General features: G+C 42.4%; 2 protein-coding genes across 3 annotated transcripts in view; both read left to right on the forward strand.

Annotated features, from left to right (window-relative positions):
• Positions 1-20463, forward strand: part of LOC112451394 (titin) — a gene marked incomplete at its 3' end in the record, with an annotated part of 470585 nt that overhangs the window by 14479 nt on the left and 435643 nt on the right. The gene's annotated exons all lie outside the window — the stretch shown is intronic.
• The window catches only part of acvr2aa (activin A receptor type 2Aa), an 8536-nt gene continuing 5746 nt past the window's right edge, over positions 17674-20463 (forward strand). Inside the window, exons 1-2 of one of the 2 annotated variants that reach the window (XM_025002750.2) lie at positions 17674-18451; positions 20028-20223. In XM_025002750.2, coding sequence (XP_024858518.1) covers positions 18226-18451; positions 20028-20223 — 422 coding nt within the window. In that variant the 5' untranslated portion in view covers positions 17674-18225. The other variant, XM_037976015.1, reaches the window with a different exon arrangement.

A 20463-nucleotide genomic window follows, 5' to 3' on the forward strand; every position in this document is an offset into this window, starting at 1 on the left:
AGCAGATCTCTGACCTGTAGAAGCAGATCTCTGATCTGTAGAAGCAGATCTCTGACCTGTAGGAGCAGAGCTCTGACCTGTAGGAGCAGAGCTCTGACCTGTAGGAGCAGAGCTCTGACCTGTCGGAGCAGAAGCAGTCAGTGCCTGAGAAGAAACCAAGGAGGACCCAGGAAAAACTGCTTGACATACTGGACAGCACCCAACGCCTGCAGCACCAGACAATACCCAGAGGAGTCAGTTCAATTACATATTGCTGTTAGAACCGGGCTCAACATAAAGACTAAAGGCTTCATCCTAATCCCCGCAGCACAACACACTATTGGCTGCTGGGCTGATAGCATCAAACATTTCTACCGAGCATGTGCAGAGAACACCCAATGGTCCAATACAAACAAGTTAGGTGTTTAGGATCTGAAACGTTTGTCAGTGAGACTGACTCAGATTAAGTTGGTGATTGAACTCATTTGTAGTTTGATTGGTGCTGTTGTTACTCTGACTTCTCTGTTTCATTTGAGTTGAAGTCATCCTGTTGGAATTTGAACCAGTCTTTGTGCTTTGACACACTTGTAGTTTGATTGGTGGGAGACTGTAACCAAGTGAAGATTCATCACAATCTGCTGCTCGCTTAGATAGATAACTTTTACTAATTGGCTTTTTATAATGTATGTGACATTATAAAAATAATTGAGAATTGGTGCTATATAAATAAACTGAATTGATTTTGACTTTACTCAGACTTTGTCTGGATTGTTATTTTATCTAAAACTCGAACTCTCTTTATTTATCTGCCTGCAGCCTCTCTGATCCAGGATCTGTGGCACAGAGCCAAACCTTCATAGACTATAACAGTCAGAGTTGACTGCTTGACTACATTTAGCATGTTCTCTTTATAAACTTCACCTTTTTGGAGTATTTTTACCTTTGAGACACCATCGGAAGAAACACCACAGGAAGCCATTTCACAACTCTGAGTTTCACAAACCAAACGGGTCAGCAGCTTCTCACAGGTGAGGTTTGCTGAAAGAGGAAGTTTATCACAGTTTTACCTTATTTCAAAATACCACAAGGTGTCCCAACAGCTGTGAGAAATTTCAAACATGGGACGTTAGATACTACTTTACTTTTTGTTAAAATATCATAAAGATTATTGATGAAAGTATAAAGGTTGTTTACACAGGTAAAAACACACTTTCAGTCATTTCTAGATGGATGGATGGAACCATCAGCTGTCTGATCCACCAGCAGCAAAGTTCTGAATCTGACCATAAAGCAGTCAGTCTGATTGGCTGTTAAAGTCCTGATGTCACAGCTGCTGTAGAATGTGTGTGTGTGTGTATTTCCTCAGGTTAGCATAGCTACCTTTAGCTTTTGGCTTTCTGCCAGATGAATTTCCTACATTTAATTTTCAGCCAATAAAACTGTTAGGTCACTTGTTCTGACTGTGACCTTTAACCTCAATAAATTCACGTACTTTTCCTGTTACACAGGCGCGCTCACACATGCACACACACACAAAACAAAGGCTCATCAGAGGAATTTTGGGGGAATTTAAGCATCATCTCCTGGCTAATTGTATTAGATTCATGTGTCGACAGTATGACCAATGTAGAGGCCACACAATGCTGGGCTTTTTATTGGCCTGAGCTCAGGGTGGAACATTGCACTTTAAAGTACTGAACAGGAAAGCAGCTTTACTTTCAATGAGATCACTGAACTTTATGAACAAACATGACTGGTTTTAGAGTTTGGAGGTGATTCTGTAGATGAATCCAGTTTGTTCTGAAGTGTGAGCTCATCTTCAGTGATCAAACGTCTTGAATCCAGCAGCACAAAGTCATGAACACTTTAATTTAGTTGTGATATTTTAACTTTCAGTTACATCAATCTGACCACCTTCTTGTTCGCAGTGGTGATGGACAGGTGGACAAATGAGGTAGCCAGGAGTCCCCATGGACTGATGTCAGCAGGCCATCGCGAGCTTGGAGAGGTGGAGGTATGCTCTATGGAGAAAAGGAATGAAAGACAGAATCCATGTGAGAGGGAAACAGATTCTGAAATTTAAATTCCTGAGTCCAGGTCAGCCTGGAGTCAGCCTGGGATCATCAAAAGCATCAAGCAGAACACAGAGAGGTGAAGAAGAGAGAGCAGAAAGGTGGAGTGGATGGAGACGAGTGTACGGGGGTTTGGGACATAAGGACAGCTGCAGGAAAGAAAGGGATGGTTTACAGGATGGTTGTGAGCCAATTCAACAAGCGGCCCGTGATACAAATTTTTTTTTGGTCCCCCAAAGCTGCCAGAATCCCAAACAGATTAATGCTAAAAATATACATATCAGAGCTACCTCCATACCTTGAGTGTCATATTAAGCCAGTAGAAGTCTTTGTGATTAATCCATCTGACCTTAAAGATGCAGAACGAACTGAAAACAACAGCAAAAGTAGCATTAGCTGTCAAGTTTGAGTTTCTTTTGCATTTGGTTTATTTCCTGTCATTTCTTTGTTGTTCCTGTGTTTAGTTTATGTTTGGTTTTGCTCCCTGGTTTTGCTTTTTCCTTCTGTCATTATTCACCTGTCCTCAGTTCAGTACCTGTCAGCCTGCCACACCCATCTGCACCTGTCCCTTGTTTGTAATCAGTTCACCTGTGTTCACTTACTAATATGTAAATAGAAACAGTAAATTTCATAAACATATGTACAAATTTACAAAACAACAAATCTACATATGCAGTTTACACCGAAATGCAGACATTGTTGATTTAAACACTAAATTTCACAAATCTCTCAAATCTCAAACCTTGCTGTGTGTGTTTCTGCCGTCACTTCTCCATCTTTCATGCCTCCATCTTCTTCTTTTGTATTTTTCTTTTTTTTTTTTTTTTGGCAGTTGATAAATAACTTCACGCCTCATTCAGACAGGATGTGTGATGTGGTTTGTTTGGGGGTACGAGAGCGGAGGGGGTTTGCGAGTCCTTCATCTTTGGAAGACATTTTCTCAGAATTGCCCATCTTTGCTAAGGTGTTCTGCACCAACTCGCTCCAAATATGACAACAATTTTAAGGAAAAGATGTGTAAATTATTTGTCCCCGGTGATCTCTGGGAGGGTCCAGGAGGAATCCTTTTCCCTAGTGGTCTCTGAGAGGGTCTGTGAAGATGCCTCTCAGTTCCTTGTTGTCTCTGAGGGGGTCCGAATGAACGTCTCTCAGTCATTACCCACCAAGGGTCTCCAGTCCCCAGTCCCCAGAGGTTTCATGTTTTCAGCCATTGAACCCTCCCTGCTTTCAGCCCTTAAGTTCTCTCAGCCTTCTGTGTCTCCTCACCTCTAGTTTTTCAAGTTTCCATGGCCTCCAGTTCTTGAGTTTCCAGTTACTGAGTTCCTAGTCTCCAGTTCCCAAGTTATTCCCAACTTATAAAGACTATCAAATGGCAAAGAACTCATAGAAAGAGATGTTGCAGTTATTGTGCAAGGAGGAGACAACACAGAGACACAGACAGTTCTCCGTGGCTGTCCTGGCTGGGAGGAAGTCCACCTTGGCTGGGCAGCGTAGGGACACGTCCACTACATTTGCGCATTATTATGCATCGTCTGTCAGAAACAGTGGAGGACTCTTTGTGACAAATATGCAAATGCCAAACAGCCTTTATTGTATCATAAAACTGTCTGGTTGCAGTAAGGGAAGCAAAAATCTGTAGAGGGACGGAGGAACGGACAAGCGGGAAGAAATCGGTTCTCTGTGCTGTGGAAGGAGGGATGGGCTTCCTAGGAGTTCTACACTGCAATTTCTTGGTGAGCATAAAATGTCCATACGAATAAGAAAATCTCACATCCACATGAGAGAGAGCTGATTTCTTCACTTCTTGCTGAATATAAATCCAGCTAAAATGAAACCCAGCTCAAACAAACATGTTGCAACATTCCAATAATCTGTTCATGTTTTTCTTTATCCTCATATTCAGGTTTTTTTTCTTGAGATTTTTTTCTTTTAATTGTTTTAAATCTGAAATGTGACTGAATTCTGAGTAGATTCATGAATTTAAACCTCTGTTCTGAATGAGTGAGTTAACTTCTGTCCAGCCTGCAACACTTCCTGAGACTGTTTAAATAAAGTTAATGTGACATTTTTATTTAGTGAACACAGAAACAATACATTTTAGAACTTTGAAGCATGTGGACAGCAGATGGCTGCAGACTTCATGTACTGAAAGAACATCTGCAGAGCTCCTGATCAAGCTGCTGTTAAGTAACACAAACCTTCAAAATGTCAAATCTGCAGAAACACAACAGGTCTATGAATTATATGGTCACATTAAAGCTGCAGAGGAGGTTATATTCACTCAGAAACTCTGAGCCTACATCTATACAAACACATGGACCAGAGGAGACTTGTCTGAGACAGAAGACAGTCCTATAGAGGAATCCAAACTATTTCTATATCAAAAACAAGAATAACTGATTCAGCGAGGACATTTAGGACAAAGACATATAGGATTTTTATGCAAGGGACATTTGTGGGAGAACTGTCTAAAGATTCTGTTGTGCAGGAAAATGAAGACATTCAATAATGACATATGTAGACAGACATCAGACAGCTGAGGCATAAAAGGACAAATGTGACATTTTAAATTACAGAGAAATTGTGGTGAAAATTTGGAATTTTTGAACAATCAAATTACTGTTTCTGAAATTAAAGACATTTCTGGAGACAAGCTTTGACCAAAAACATGAAAAGTCAAAGGTCAGAGATCCATGTCAGTCCTTATGTTTGTTTACTGGACAGCCTGTGAGACATGAAGTTTGTAAGGAAAACTGCTGACTGAAAGTTTTCTCAGTTCAGGACCATTGAGCCTCATCAGCTGCTGGTTGCCCTTAGCAACAAGTGTCCTCAGCCTGAGTGACAGCTCCAGCAGCAGTGGTTTTATCTACCGAGGACATGGCATCCTGCAGAGCGTCCTTTGTGGTTTTGAACAGTATCCAGAGGAACTTGGCAGTGCAGCTCATGGTGATTATTATTATTCCTGAGAAAATCTACTTCCTATCAGAGACGGTTGCCACGACGCCACAAAGTTGACAGCATTCAGCGACTGTAGAGTCATTGTTTGTGAAGAGGAGTCCAACCGCTCTTCATGCTTCAGTTTGAGGTTTATGTTGTCATTTAAAGGACAGGAGACAGGAAGCATCCAGCTGAGGGACACAATGTCTTCAAAATCATGTGACACACACAGACACACAAACTCTGGAAAAATCATTTCACTGTTGCAGAGTCAAATGAAACAAGCTCAGCTGCTGAGACTGCTGCGTATCGTCTGTAACCTCTGTTATCATCTGTCTGTGTGTCTGTCTGTTTGTGTCTGTGTGTCTGTGTCTGTCCGTCCATCTATCTATCTATCTATCTATCTATCTATCTATCTATCTATCTATCTATCTATCTATCTATCTATCTATCTATCTATCTATCTATCTATCTATCATCAATCCATCCATCAGTTTTTGGAGGTAACAGGTCCAGCAGGGAAACCCAGATGTCCCTCTCTCAAGTGTCACCCTCCAGCTCCTCCTGGGGGAGACCAGAGAGAATCTATGATCCCTCCACTGAGTTCTGTCTGCCTCGGGGTCTCCTGTCAGTGGGATATGCCTGGAGGAGGGTGGAGGAGGCATCCCAATCAGATTCCCAAATCCCCTTTGCTGACTCTTTTTGATGAAGTGGAGCAACAGCTCTACTCCCAGCTTCCCGCAGATGATCAAGCTCCTCATCTTATCTCTAAGGCTAAGCCTGGAGCCACTCTACAGAGAAAGCTCTTTTCAGCTGCTTGTACCCAGAATCTGGTTCTTTTAGTCTTGATTCACACCTCATGACCATAGTTCAGTGTTGGGATTTAGGCAAACCAGTAAATTTAGCACTTTGCCTTTCAGCTCAGCTCCTCTTCACAAAGATAGATAAAAATCACAGTCTCTTTATTGCAGACAAGACCCTGATCTGTCAATCCATTTCTTGCTCCATTCTACCAACACTCAGGAGGAAATTTTTGCTGAAGGTGCCAACAGAACCACATCATCTGCAAAAAGCAAAGATGAGAACCAGAGGTTCCCAAACCAGACCCCAACCATCTCTCCTCAACTGCATCTGGGTTTCCTGGTGATTCTGAGCACCACTAACAGCACTGAAGATGAGGAGAAGCTCAGGTAAAATCCAACCTGCACTGAGAACAAGCTTAGCTTTGTGTCAAGCATTCAGATGCTGCTCTTTCTTTGGTATTAAGGGGATACTGAAACTCCATACTTCCTCAGCATGCACCAGGGCATGCCTCAGTAAGTCTTCTCCAGACCCACAAACACATGTGGACAGGACAGTCAAATTACCATGAGCCCCTCAGGAACTCCACAATGGTACAGATTTGCTCTCCTGTTGTTTCACCTAGATAAAAGCCACATTGCAGAAGTATCCAAAAGTATTACCAAAAACTGGCAGAAACTAAAAGATAAAAACATGTGTACACCGTAGTAAATATGTGCACATAAAGTGACTCCCTAACAATCAGTACACAGACTGAGTTCTTAGCTTTTATAAAACAAACCAATCTCTGAGTTTGTTGAGTGTTACTGAAAATGTTTGCCACTGTTCTCAGATCAGTTAATCTGTAAGTGTGATGTGTCACTGTGAGATTGTGAAGCTCTAAAAATCTCTTCTGCAGTGACTAAAAGTCTATCAAGGTCACTGTTTGGTGCAGATTAAGGACCACTACAGATCGAGGCCTGAAGCTGCCATTGACAACAGATTATCTGGATGTCAGACTCACAGGTGGTGTTGTGTTCTCAATCCACCCACAAACTTATTCCAGCTGCAGGAGAAAACATCTGTCCTCTGACAGCTTTTTCTAAGATCTATTATTGGATAGAGAGCCTTCGTTAAGGCCTTCACGAACCCTAACCTAAACACAGTTACTTTACCAAAACAAAAAAAAACATTACATTTATTTATTTAACCAGGCAAATCCCGATGAGATCCCAGATCTCTTTTTCAAGGAGGGCCTGAGCCTGAAGGCAGCCTAACATGCATGTTTTCATCCTGAGGGAGGAAAGCAGAGTGCCCAGAGGAAACCCACACAAACACGAGGAGAACATGCAAACTCCACACAGAAAGACCCCAGGTCCAACCCAGGGCTTGAATCCAGGACTTCCTTGCTGTGAGACAACAGTGCTAACCACTTAACCACTGTGCTGCCCAAATGTAGATTCTTGAATTAAGGATCTCTCTCCTCTAAGTCTCTGTTAGTTAAGAGCTGATAATGTGAGGATCTGGGCTTGGCTCCGCCTTGTGGGCAGTGCCACTAATCATTCCTCCACAGGTGTTCCAGTTCCCATTGATGAGATCAGCCGGTATTTAAGCAGCAGGCTGGGATCAGATCTTCGCTGGAGCATCAAACCTTCTGGGTTAGATTCTCCGCCTCAGCGTCTAACCTAACTTATGCTCTTAAGCTAATCACGTTCTCTGTTTGTGCCTACGACTCAGGTTTTGCCACGCCACGACTACGGGTCGGAAGAACTACTTACCTGGATATTCACGGATACTTACCTCGCTGCTACTTGGCTCCTCTTTGGAAACCACTGGAACCACTCTGCTCGTCCTCGACGCCGCAACCTCCCGCTAGGACCTGTAAGCAAACAAAGAGACATTGTAACCCTCGGAACCATCTTGGAAATCAAAGCTGTACCCGAGACTCACCCAGTTCTCCTTCTCTTACAGACTCCTTCAGGAAAAGATCTTTGTACATAGTCACACCTGTAAATAAACGCACTTACCTTTATCCTCGTCTCCGTGTTTGGTCTTGGTCTCGCTCTATGGACAGAAACCCTCGGGTTTATGACAGATAACTGATCATTATATTGATTTATTTTGTCTAATGATGTTTTTATGATGCAGAGCACTTTGAATGCCTTGCTGCTGAAATGTGCTATACAAATAAACTTTTACTTACTTTTACTAACAGAAACCTGGCTACAACATGAGGATGTTGTTAGTATAAATGAATCCACTCATGCTAATTAAATGTTTATGTTCGTAGAAGAGTCAAAAAAACACTTCTTGTAATATATCAGGCCCTTATTCTCATCCATCAGTATGTGAATGTACTGTATCATAACAGGAATTGAACTGATTATAATTAAATTTGAATTTGTCTTTAATTTGTGTTATTTTGTTGTATATTACATATAAAACTCTCTGAGTGAGTTTCTGCAGAAACCTTTTGGTCTGGACTGTGTGATGTTAGCCCACCTGATCCAGCTGTGACGTCTGATTTGTTCCATCCTATCAGGTAGGAAGCATTTATTAATCTACTGCTGGCTGCTTATGTTTATTTGCTAGCATGTCAGATATCAGCTGAAACTCTGAGGAAAATGCTGCCCCAATTTCCTAATCAGATTTCAAAGTATCTTGTCTGACTTTGCTTTTGATTTCCCTGTTTGAAGCTGGGATCTTCTCAGATAGGAAGAAAAGTCTCTGTTGCAGAAATCTGAAAGAAAACATGTTTTTAATTCTTGAAATGGATCAGATTCATGTTTATTTCAAGCTTCAGTCTTCACTGATGTGTTTGAAGGTTCAGTGTGAAACTGTACAAACCTTTGTCCTCAATGATGATGAGAATCTGAAAACCTCAGAGGAACACAGTCTGTTTCCAGCTGCAGTAAAAGAAGTTCTGAATGCCTCTGACAAACAGAACATGTTTTTAGGTTAAAGAAAAACAGATTTTCCCATCATGCCCCTGAATGTTGTGACATCATCAGGTGAATGGCAGCAACAGATTGTTTTTTTTACCTTTTCAGTCAGCATTAGTATAAAAAAAAAGCCTCTTAGAGGCTGACATGAAAATCCTCTAAGAGTCTGAGCTGGAGCCAACAGACCGTGTTCAGGTATCTGTTGGTTTCAGGCCGACATGATGAAGATAATAATCCCTCCTCCCCCTTACTGCTGGCGGACTGAGATAAACCCTGAACCGTAACAGAGCTCAGGTCTGAGGTGAGCCCACATAGATCAGATTAAACCCTAAAATCGGCTCGAGGCGCAGCAGCGTGTGGACAGAGACTTCAGCAGCAGATTTACAGATTACAGCTGTGACAGATGTGTTTGGCTGTTCACATCATTTGTTTCAGCAGAACCATCATATGTTTCACTTTGATAACAGGCTTTGATTTCTGCTTGGATTTACCCATCCCCCCTTATGTAGAGCTCAACCTGTTCTGCAGACAGGATCACCACAGATCGGTTCTGCAGACGGGATCACCACAGATCGGTTCTGCAGACAGGATCACTACTCTTAGACAATTGACATGCATTTTTTGCACCTCAGCTGTCTGTGCACCTCTTTGTGCACTCACTGATGCATGTTAACATGTACACATGACAAAAACAGTTTGCATTCAGTTGAGGTTGTTTCAATCATGTTTGAGGTGTGTTGTGTTATGTTGTATGAGGTCAAATGTGGCTCAGTTTCATTGTTCAGGTTCAAACCATAAATATTCAAACTCAAGAAAAAACATTGTGGTCAAATACTTCTTGAGTTCAAAAAACCAAATGGGAGTCATATTTCAGTGTATTTAGGCAAGTTTCAGTACTTTGTAGTTTAATACCGTTGACTAAAAAAGTTGTGTGGTGTCTGCACATTCTCACAGCAGGTCTAAAGTCTGTATATATTTACACACACTTTCACACAACGATCATTTTCAAACATCCCAACATGTGCATGGAACATGGCGTACGGTGTGTATGCACCGCTGAAACATGAATCTTATATCAGTGATGTAACTTCCTGCTGCCGCTCACTTTCTCACAGATCCATTTCAGAGCAGAAGAATCCACTTTTACCTTCAGTCCAGCTGCATCCTGAGGAAACTTTACCTTCCTGCTGCCCAGCCCCTGCATCATCACTGCTGAGAAACACTGAGTCACTGTCCAAACTGTCCACCTGTCCAAACTGACCAGCTGTCCAGTCTTTTTCACTATCAAACCAAATTTTAAACTGACCTAAATACCAAATCACTACAATAATTTGGGGAACCCAAACAAACAGGACTGAAGACCCCCAGAATAAATAATGTTGTGATCTGTTCTCAGTTGCAAACATCTGACACTCTGTAATCTGAATCTTTTATCAGATTAACACAGATTACTAGTGTGGGTGCACACACACACACACACACACACAGTGCAGGTTAATGGGGATAAAACAGTCCAGGATGATTTAAATCTGATGACAGCAGTGTCTATAAAATCATTCAGCACTCAGGTACTGGATCAGTGTCAGCATAGCACCACGACATGCCTGTAGCAGTGGCAATGTTTCTCTGCAGGTTTACAGGCTGAACATGGTTTAATGTAACTCTGTTTACTCTTTTGGATGATAAACATCCAACAACAACATGAGGGACTTGGCCCAGTGGATAGGGTACTCATCCTCTGATTAGAAAGTGGGGAATTCAATACTGTGCAAAAATATATAAATGAAAGCACTGTGTGAAAGGATAAATGAGAAACTCTGTAAAGTGCTTTGCAGAACCTTTAACAGAACAGAACAGAACCTTTAACAGAAAGGTTAAAAAGGTCCTTTAAAAGTTTTGAACCTTTTACCATCATGGAAACAACAAGTCTATAGCAGTGGCAATATCGCTCTTCATGTTTACAAGCTGAACATGGTTTAATTTAACTTTATTTACTCTGTTTGGTGATAAAAATGAAAAAGCAACTGACCTCTGATGCAAACTTTGTTTCATCTCCATTTTGTTCCATAAAATTTCCTGTTTGTTCAAACTGAAGTGAGGTCAGAGGAATGAGTTTCTCATCACTGAAGAACTGCAGGCTGAGGGCGATCATGTGTTCAGAAATGATGTTCATTAAAACTCCAACAGTCTGAACCAGACACCTGTATGAAGCAGGATCAGTATCTTAGGGTTACTTCAGGTTCAGTTTAGGATTTTCAACATCACAAAACGGGTAAACTTGGGTCTGTTACCATGGTAACTGATGCTGGAAACCTTCCCTGGTCAAGAGCAGGTCAGGTCAGGTTTCTGGATTAGAGATCACACCTCTCAGCACATTACCCCTCAACCAATCGCTGTCTTTAAAAGATGAAATAAAAATCCCCAGCTGTGTGACAGATAGTCTCTTTTTTGCGTTTTTCTCTGAGTTCCACCATTATGTCTGACTTTGAGAAAGGTTTTCACAAGACCACAGCAGAACTGAATTATGATGTTACAAAAAAACAGAGAATGATCTAAAGTTTGGTCCTGATAACTGTTTTTAGATCTGGGACTTTTCCCTGGAAACTAGAAAGGATTTTTCTATAGTTTAATCATAAAACTGAGTGTCCGACTGCAGACACTAAACTGTCTGTGTGTTCAAGTTCATTTCCACACAGATCGTAGGGTCAGTGTTAGACCCCCAGCAGGTTTATTAGACCTCTCAAACAACAACACAGCAGATTTTAACCCCACCTCCTCCCACAGGACTCAAACCCCAGCATGTCTTGCCTCCACCCCACCCCTCAGCGGTTCTTGGCCCCTCACAGAGGAGCAAAGAAGGCCTCGACACCCCCACCTCTAAGGCAGCAGGAGTGAACAGAATCAAAGTTTCATTATTTCTGAGATGAGCTGCAGACACTTCAGTCTGTAATCTGAGTTCATTATCAGAGAGCTGCAGATCCTGCCCTGATTGGTCGACAGCATGACTTCATAATGGAACATGGTAATGAGACAGCTGATCAGAGTAACAAGGGTCAGGAGGTCATCGATAATGTTATCAGCTCCACTCCGACGCAAGGATTGACCTTGAAGACTGAAACAAGTTCAGTTGGAAAAGAAAACCCCACAGAAACTCGATGGAGACTAACTTTTGAGGGTCTGAGGGGACAATAAGAAATTGGAAAAATATTGCCTGACTGAGTCTGGATTCCCTGGACTCCGACGGTCTCTGCAGCCAGCAGATCTCAGTCCAATCAAGCACCTCTAAGATGTGGTGAAACAGGAGGTTCACATTATGAATATGCAGCTGGGGTATGCTAACATGTCAATATGGAGCAGAATCTCTGAGGAATGTTTCCAATAACTTGTTGAGTCGATGCCATGAAGAGTTCAGGCAGTTCTGAAGGCAGAGGGGTCCGACATGGTACCAGCAAGGTGGACCTAATACTTGAACAGCCTCTGAGAGTAATCTTCATCACAATAGATGGTTATCACAGAGTTCAGTAGCTAACTTGGAGAGATAGCCTGCTAACATACAAGGAAAAAGCTACACTGTAAAATGGAATTTTGACTTTTTGTTATGTTTTTCATTGTTTTGTTTTATGCCAATTCGATGAGGTATTTGTAAAGTTGTTTTGGGATAACATGAAATTATTAGTTGCCTGGTTGCATGCGGATAAACAATTTAACCAGCTGCAGACTAGAAAATATTCTTTTTTTCACTTATGAACATGTAGCATTTGGTTTGGTTTACAGATGATGGATATCTTCTTGTATTTTACCTCCTGTCCTACTGTTAGTCCCTGCTATTGTAAAAGATCAAGGTTCAAACATGAAATTGGTCCCTTCTGTTCCAGTAAGTCTAAACCCATTAAACTTGTTTAACAAAAGTGGTGGCAGTATTTTACTGTGACAATTCAAAATATTTAACATGTACAAAAATCAAAAATTGCAAAACATTAAAGTGTCATAAAGTGGGGTGAAGGAGGCGAACCAAGAGTGCAGACTCATATAGAAAAATAAACTAATTTATTTTAAAACAAAAGGCTGATGTGGCAGCAAAAACAGACTAAATACAAAACAAACTGACGGAGCAACAAGGTAAACTGCGAAGGTGAAGAACATGAAACAGACACAAGCAGGGAATCAAGAGCAATGAACCAGCCAGGAAGTGGAGAAAGTGACCGGGTTTTAAAGACAGAGGGAAATCAGCGAGAGTGGGCACAGGTGGGAGGATTATGAGGCTTGAGACACGTGTAGATGGGCGTGGCAGGAAGACAACAGATAGACTGAGGAGAAGTGAATGATGACAGGCGAAGAGAACATGAACACAAAAACCCAAACCAAAAGGAGACCAGAAACAAACATCAAACAAAACCGAATCCTGACACAAAGATAAGTTCCTTTTCTCAGATTTGGTTCGGTTTGTTGCTCATGTTGACATTATTTTTGCAGAAGAATTGGAGGCCTAAAAGGAGAAGTTTTTTATGTTACAATGGGCCACAATGAAGACTTATCCATCAGTTCTGCATATTTTGTGGTTTATAGTAAAAGTTAAGATGATGTGGAGAAATAAATAATTTGCTAATTTAACAGCAATTTATTTTCTTTGTCTAATTTGTATTTGCTGTTGACTCACCTAAAATGGGTGTTTTTGGTCTGTGGGAGGAAATCCACACATGCATGGGGGAGAAGACCCAGGCAGGCGGCAAACCTGCCACCTTCTTGCTGTGAGGTGACAGCTCTAACCACTGTTCCTCCATGCTCCACTGACCACCGAGCAGCCCACTACTATGAAAGGAATTTATTTACTGTATTTGGATCTGAATTAAATTTAGGATTTAGACTTGTTTTTTTTTCTTTTGTGTAGTGTCCTATGATGACTTTTGTTGGAAACTGGCACCATATAAATAAACTGAATTAAATGGAGACCAACTTCTGAGGATCACATAGTTCCTGTATGTTCAGATTTGTTCTCTGTTCCAGCTGAGTGATAATCCCACCTAAGACATGAAACCAGACATGAAGAAACTCAGAAGCTCTGATGTTCTTTGTCGTCTCTGTCTCTGTCTCTGTCCTCCCTGTCTCTGTCTCTTCCTCCTCTAATGAACCCTGTCCTTCTGCTTTGGTTGGACATTCTCTGATGAACTCTGTCCTCCTGGTTCTGCTGAACCTCTTGATATTTTCTGACACCTCCTTTTTTTCAGGAACAATCATAAAACCAACAGACAGGAAGCAACACGACGAGAACAGATCAAATGTTTTCACGCTGATTGTTGCGTCTCAGCTGGACTCTCCATCTCATCACAAAAACTCTTTCAGACGTCCATTAGCTGCCAAAACTCTACTGGGCAACTTGTCTTTGTCCTGACAACCCAAACAAAGATGAAACAAATAAACCAGTTCTGCAGCTGAAAGCCTCTGAAAGCCCCTGATGTGCGTGGACCAGAGCAGAAAACATTAGGATCTCCACTTCTTTAGGATTCTCTACAGAATCTCAGTTCAACTATTTTATGTTCTGTTCTGGATCAACTGCAGCACACAAAGTTCTAGACTATGAGGTCCAAATCATGGAAAAATAATCCAGATCAAACACCTCAGTCCTCTTCAATCCAGTAAAAATAAATCAGTTTTAATCTGCTTCTGTTTCCAATTTTATATAACTTTCTGTTTGCCGAACCTGTTTGTGTTGCAGTTAAACAGAACTCCTGATGTAACTGATGACCAGAACCTCTTCCTGGATAAAACCTGAATCATTACAGACTTCCTCCCTGAAACCATCAGAACAGAAAGGTGGAAGTCAGGAATCATAAGGTGGAGCTGACTGACAGCTAAAGATTCAGACTCTTCAGTCTGTTTGTTCAAAGATTAATAAAAAAAAGTAAAATCTCAACATGATATCAGAAAAACAAAACGTCTCCTGTTGGCTCCCAGAAATCTGTGTCAGAATGTTGGCAGCCGAAGACATCACTCCATTTCATTCAGCAGAACCTCCGATCAGTGTGGGATCACAGCTGGGGCAGGAAACACTCACTTCCTCCCCACACATCTAAAAATTACAGAACAACCAAAGAAGCTGGGACACCCCGTCCTCAGAGGCCCAAACCAACCAACCAGACACACTCAGAGATGCTGTCCCCACACATCTAAAAAACACAAAAACAACCAAAGTAGCTGAGAGACCCCAGCCCCAGACATACAAACCATTGTAGATCATTATTTATTGATATGCATGTTTCTTGCTGATGATAATGTTGCAACCAGTGAGGTTGACCCACTTCCTTTAAACATCAAACCAAACATCCATCTATTTTTTACCTGCTTTCCCACACAGGGTCATGGAGAGCTGGTGCCTGTCTTCAGCTGCCACTGAGCAAGAGACAGAAGACACCCTGGACACACAGAGACAAACAACCATTTACAGCTAGAGACAACTTGGAGTGACCAATGAACCTAACATGCATGTTTTTAATCTGTTAGAGAAGACCCACACATGCTTGAGGGGAAGCATGTAAACTCCACACAGAAAGGCCCCAAACAGGAGGTGAACCGGCAACCTTCTTAATGTCAGACAACAGCTCTAACCACTGTGCTGTCATTGGTAATTAACACTGCAACAAACATAAAATAAAAACAAAAATAAAATGGCAACAAATTAATAAAAAGACAACCAAAAAGATAAGATCTAATAAAATCTTGTGCTCTGTTTAAATCAAAAGCCAAAGTAAAAAGATGGGCCTTAAGCAGTGATTTTAAAGTGTCCATAGTCTGACCTGTGTGTATGTTGGGACAAGACCATTTAAAACTATACAAACTAAAAAACAAATTAAAATCAATCTGAAACCAGACAGGAAGAGATACCAAAACAGGGGTGATGTGTTCTCGCTTCTTTGTACCAGTCAGAAGCTGAGCTGCTGTATTGATCAGCTGATCCAGATCGGATCCAGTTTTGAGTCTGGTTTTATGTCAATTGTGATGTTACATCACCCTCTGGTGGTCCTGCAGCATCACCACATTTTCATCTGAACACGACCATCGTCACCTTCAGCCTAAAGAATGAACTCAGATCTCATTTCTGGTCTTAGACTCCATCACCAGTTCCTCCCACACTCTGATAGTGGTGTTGACGTATGACCTTTGTAGAGAAGATCAGAGGTTCAGGTTCTGGTGCAGCCAGCCTTGGTGTGTAACAAATAAGAACGATACCAGCTTATCCATCACCCTGATTAACAATGTTGGGGAACCAGGACATCCTAATGAGAAATGACCTACTGGAACGTTCATAGACCTGGCCAGAGAAGTGTTGTATAAGTAAATAAATTCCCCCTCTACACCTTTGAGAAAGGTTTCTTTAGGTGGACCTTGCTGAATTTTTATTGATAAACATTGGTTTAGAGAGAAATGACTATAGTTTATATCTCTCTCTGCTCCTGGTGGAAGGCGGATGTGTTTCTTTTCTGTCTGTCTCTCTGTCTCCTAAATCCTTATTTTGATTATCCTATATTTCATTTAGATTATACATGATTGTGTTTTTTTTCTGTGTTTGATTATGTACCTGCTGTATTTGATTCTGTTGTAAAGCGCTTTGGATCGCCTTGTTGCCGAAAAGTGCTATATAAATAAATCTCACTTCACTTATATTTTCAAGCATAAAGTACGGATGGAATGGACACTTTCTTGTTTAGAGTGATGATCACACTTAGAGACAAATGAATCATGAGCAGACTAAAGTCTTAAATCACAAATCCACAATAGATGCCCAAACTCTCATTTCTGCATTTACAATTTACAAAAAATATGAATCTTCTGGTGGATCATACTGTCTGTCAAAGTTGTATAAAAAATAAAAAAACAGGTTAAGAAGCCAGGACCTTCAGTGTAAACTGATCACTCAATTTACTAAAACACATTTTAGTGAAAACTTGAGTCACATTCAGCTGATTGAAGAGCTGAAATGATGGTGCATTTATAACTGATATGTTGGTGAATTTCAGTTCAAAACTGAATTCACACAGAAAGCCAAACCTGGATTGTTTGTGTCCTTCTGCTGGACACATTTCATTTAAGGTGCAACATATTTGGATGGAGGAATGGATCAAATTACTCTTTCCTATTCTCAGTTTATTCAAAAATGACTGAGGTTCACATTGTTTTTAGTCAAAGCTGAAACCACTTCAGAGGATCAGATCCTTCCTTCCCTCACTGGAAAGCTGTTTTTCATCTGCTTCCTATAAAAAGGAAAGAAAGATTCAAAACCTGTTCCTCTGTGACTGCATCTTTGTTTTATGTTATTGCATCTTAGAATAATCTGGTTCTGGACCTATGCTGGAAAAACACAGGGACTCTTCCTCATAAAAACCTTTTTGTTAATTAAATAAAGAAGTTTCTTTCAGATTCTTCATTGATATTAACAAGTCAAGTCATTTCTCACAAGATTTTAAAAGGATATTGACACCAATTGCAATTTCTGCAACATGCCAGCAGAGACTGTCCTTCACCTGTTTAGTGAACAAACCCATGAACTGGTTCCGTTTCATCTGTGGCAGCTTTGGGCTCTGTTTTAATGTTATACAAAAAAAGAGATGTAAAAAGAATATTTTTATGCAACCTTCTTGAACTGTGAGTTCTATATTTATAATTGCAAAGTCCTAAAATACAAACCTTTCTTGTCCTTAGAAAAGGAAATTTATTTATTTATAACCTATTTTAGATATAATAATAAATGTTATTACAACAGCTGTTATATGCTTCAAATTTGGGATCCCTGTAACATTTTCATATATATATATACACTTTGCATGTTTGCTTTGTTGAAACTTTTCTTTTCTTACGTTTTTAAAATCTTTTGTTGTGAGTCTTTATGTTTCTAATGATTGGACATATTTGTGTATTCTGGTTGTTAAATAAAGTTTGGTTTAAAAAAAAGAAGCTTAAAGTCAAATTAATTCCTTCATGGCAGCCATTTTACTTTTCATGTTTCGGTCGGGAGAGCAGAACCGAGCCGGAGGCAGCAGAACTCGGATATTATTTCTTTACACTTCAGGATAAATCCCGCGGAGGTTCGAGCCGCACGGCCCAGTACCGGTCTGCGGTTCTCCTGTCAGGAATCCGGTGGAGCTCAGCTAACGGCTCAGCTAACCGCTAAGCTAACGGCTAAGCTAACGGCTAAGCTAACGGCTAACTGGGCCAGCCAAACTGAGGTTTCGGCTCCGGATTCGGACTCTAGAACCTGCCGGGAACCCAGGACTTATGACACAAGACGGTCGGTCCGGGCCTGGACTTTGATCCAAAACCTGCAGGAGCGGTTCGGGCTCAGGCTCGGTTTTCTTGAAGAAAAACTCCGGGTCAGGTGAGCGAGGAGCGCCGGAGACCTGGAACTGGACTTCACCTGTCCCAGAACCGTCCTCTGGTAGAATCTGACGAGCCGAACCGAGCCGAGCCGAGAGTCAGACTATGACCCAGGCTTTCTCGCTCACGAACCGGACAGTTCTGCAGCTATGGGCCCAGGATCAACCTCTCTCTGCAGAACTTTGTCTCAGTGCGTCTCGGAAAACGGGCTGTTTGGACCGGGACATGGTGGTACCGAACCTCGATGTGTTCCGTCTGTCAGAGCCAGTTTAAAAGTTCGGATTAGAACCCGAATGTCAGGTTTAATGTTTGGATCCAGGACTGGACTTAGTACCGGACTGGCCCTCGGTGTTCTGGTCCTGTCCTGCTGCTCAGGTGAGTCCACACACCTGCGGGAGTGAAGCCGGTTCTGTTGATCTGTAAGTCAGAGCTTTTGGTTCTGTTTGATGTCGGTTAGGTCTTCCTGTGGTCCGAACCACAGGACGGATAGTTCTGGATCAGCACCACATGAGAGGGACTCGGGTCGGATTGATCCCATTCAGAACGTCATATCAGGTGTGGGTCACATCTGGGCCACGTTTGGCCCAGATGTGAACTGTGATCCGGATCAGAACCCCGGGAGGCCCTGTGATCCGGACCAGAACTGAGAAAGGCCCTGTGATCAGGATCAGAACATGGGGAGGCCCTGTGATCCGGTCCAGTGGTTCTGCTCCACAGGTTGGGTGTGATGCAGAAGAGAAAGTGAAGTTCTGGAAGGACAGATGGTGGAAACACACGGTAACAAGGGCAGAACAGGAGTGTATGATGATGAGTGTACCATGAGGCAGAGAAGGATGTTAGACTGGGACAGGACCTGTACGAGGACAGCAGGACCTGTACGAGGACAGCAAGACATGTACGAGGACAGCAAGACATGTACGAGGCCAGCAGGACCTGTATGAGGCCAGCAGGACATGTATGAAGACAGCAGGACCTGTATGAGGACAGCAGGACCTGTATGAGGATAGCAGGACATGTATGAGGACAGCAGGACCTGTACGAGGACAGCAAGACATGTACGAGGCCAGCAGGACCTGTATGAGGCCAGCAGGACATGTATGAGGACAGCAGGACCTGTATGAGGACAGCAGGACATGTATGAGGACAGCAGGACCTGTATGAGGACAGCAAGACATGTACGAGGACAGCAGGACCTGTACGAGGACAGCAGGACCTGTATGAGGACAGCAGGACCTGTATGAGGCCAGCAGGACATGTATCAGGACAGCAGGACCTGTATGAGGACAGCAGGACCTGTACGAGGACAGCAAGACATGTACGAGGACAGCAAGACATGTACGAGGCCAGCAGGACCTGTATGAGGCCAGCAGGACCTGTATGAGGACAGCAGGACAGTGATGAGGACAGCAGGACAGTGGTGAGGGACAGATAGCTTCAATGTGGAGGTGGGAGCACATCAAGGATCAGCTCTGATCCCCTTCTTGTTTGCTCTGGTGATGGACAGACTAACAGATGAGGTCGGGCAGGAGTCCCCGTGGACTATGATGTTTGCAGATCATGTAATCTGTAGTGAGAACAGGGAACAGCTGGAAGACAACCTGGAGAGGTGGAGGTATGACCTTGAAAGACGAGGGTCAGCCATAGGAAGACAAGAGTACCTGTGTGTGAATGAGAGGGAGGCAGGTGGAACAGTGAGGCTACAAGGAGCAGAGGTCATAAAGGTGCAGGATTTAAAGGACTTAGAGTCCACTATTCAGGACAACAGGGAGTCCGAATTAGATCTGGGACAGATCAAACCTTCTAATAATTTCTGTCATCAAAAAGCTTCAGATCATAATTTATAAAATATCACAATCTTTCTGTTACCAAACACTCACAACGCCACTTTATTTAACAACCACAGACTGACACAAAGTCCGTTTGTCTCTAACAGAAGCCTGTCTTGTTTTAGGTGCTGTCATGGGCCGCTCAGAGACTCAGAGGTGTATTCATTACACCCACAGCCCTTCATCCTCCTTCTCAGTGGTGACCTGCTCCGGGGACGAGGACAAACGGCTGCACTGCTTCGCCACCTGGAAGAACGTCTCCGGACAAGTTCAGGTGGTTCAACAAGGCTGCTGGCTGGATGATCATAACTGTTACAACAGGTGAGAAGGTCTGGGTCATGTGACTCAGGTGACACTCTCTGCAGGTGAGAAGGTTTGAGCCATGTGACTCAGGTGATGCTCTGCAGGTGAGGTCTGGGTCATGTGACTCAGGTGACACTCTCTGCAGGTGAGAAGGTCTGGGTCATGTGACTCAGGCGAGGCTCTGCAGGTGAGAAGGTCTGGGTCATGTGACTCAGGCGAGGCTCTGCAGGTGAGAAGGTCTGGGTCATGTGACTCAGG

This window comes from Kryptolebias marmoratus, linkage group LG6 (genome assembly GCF_001649575.2).
Source record: "Kryptolebias marmoratus isolate JLee-2015 linkage group LG6, ASM164957v2, whole genome shotgun sequence".
In the NCBI taxonomy this organism is placed as follows: domain Eukaryota; kingdom Metazoa; phylum Chordata; class Actinopteri; order Cyprinodontiformes; family Rivulidae; genus Kryptolebias; species Kryptolebias marmoratus.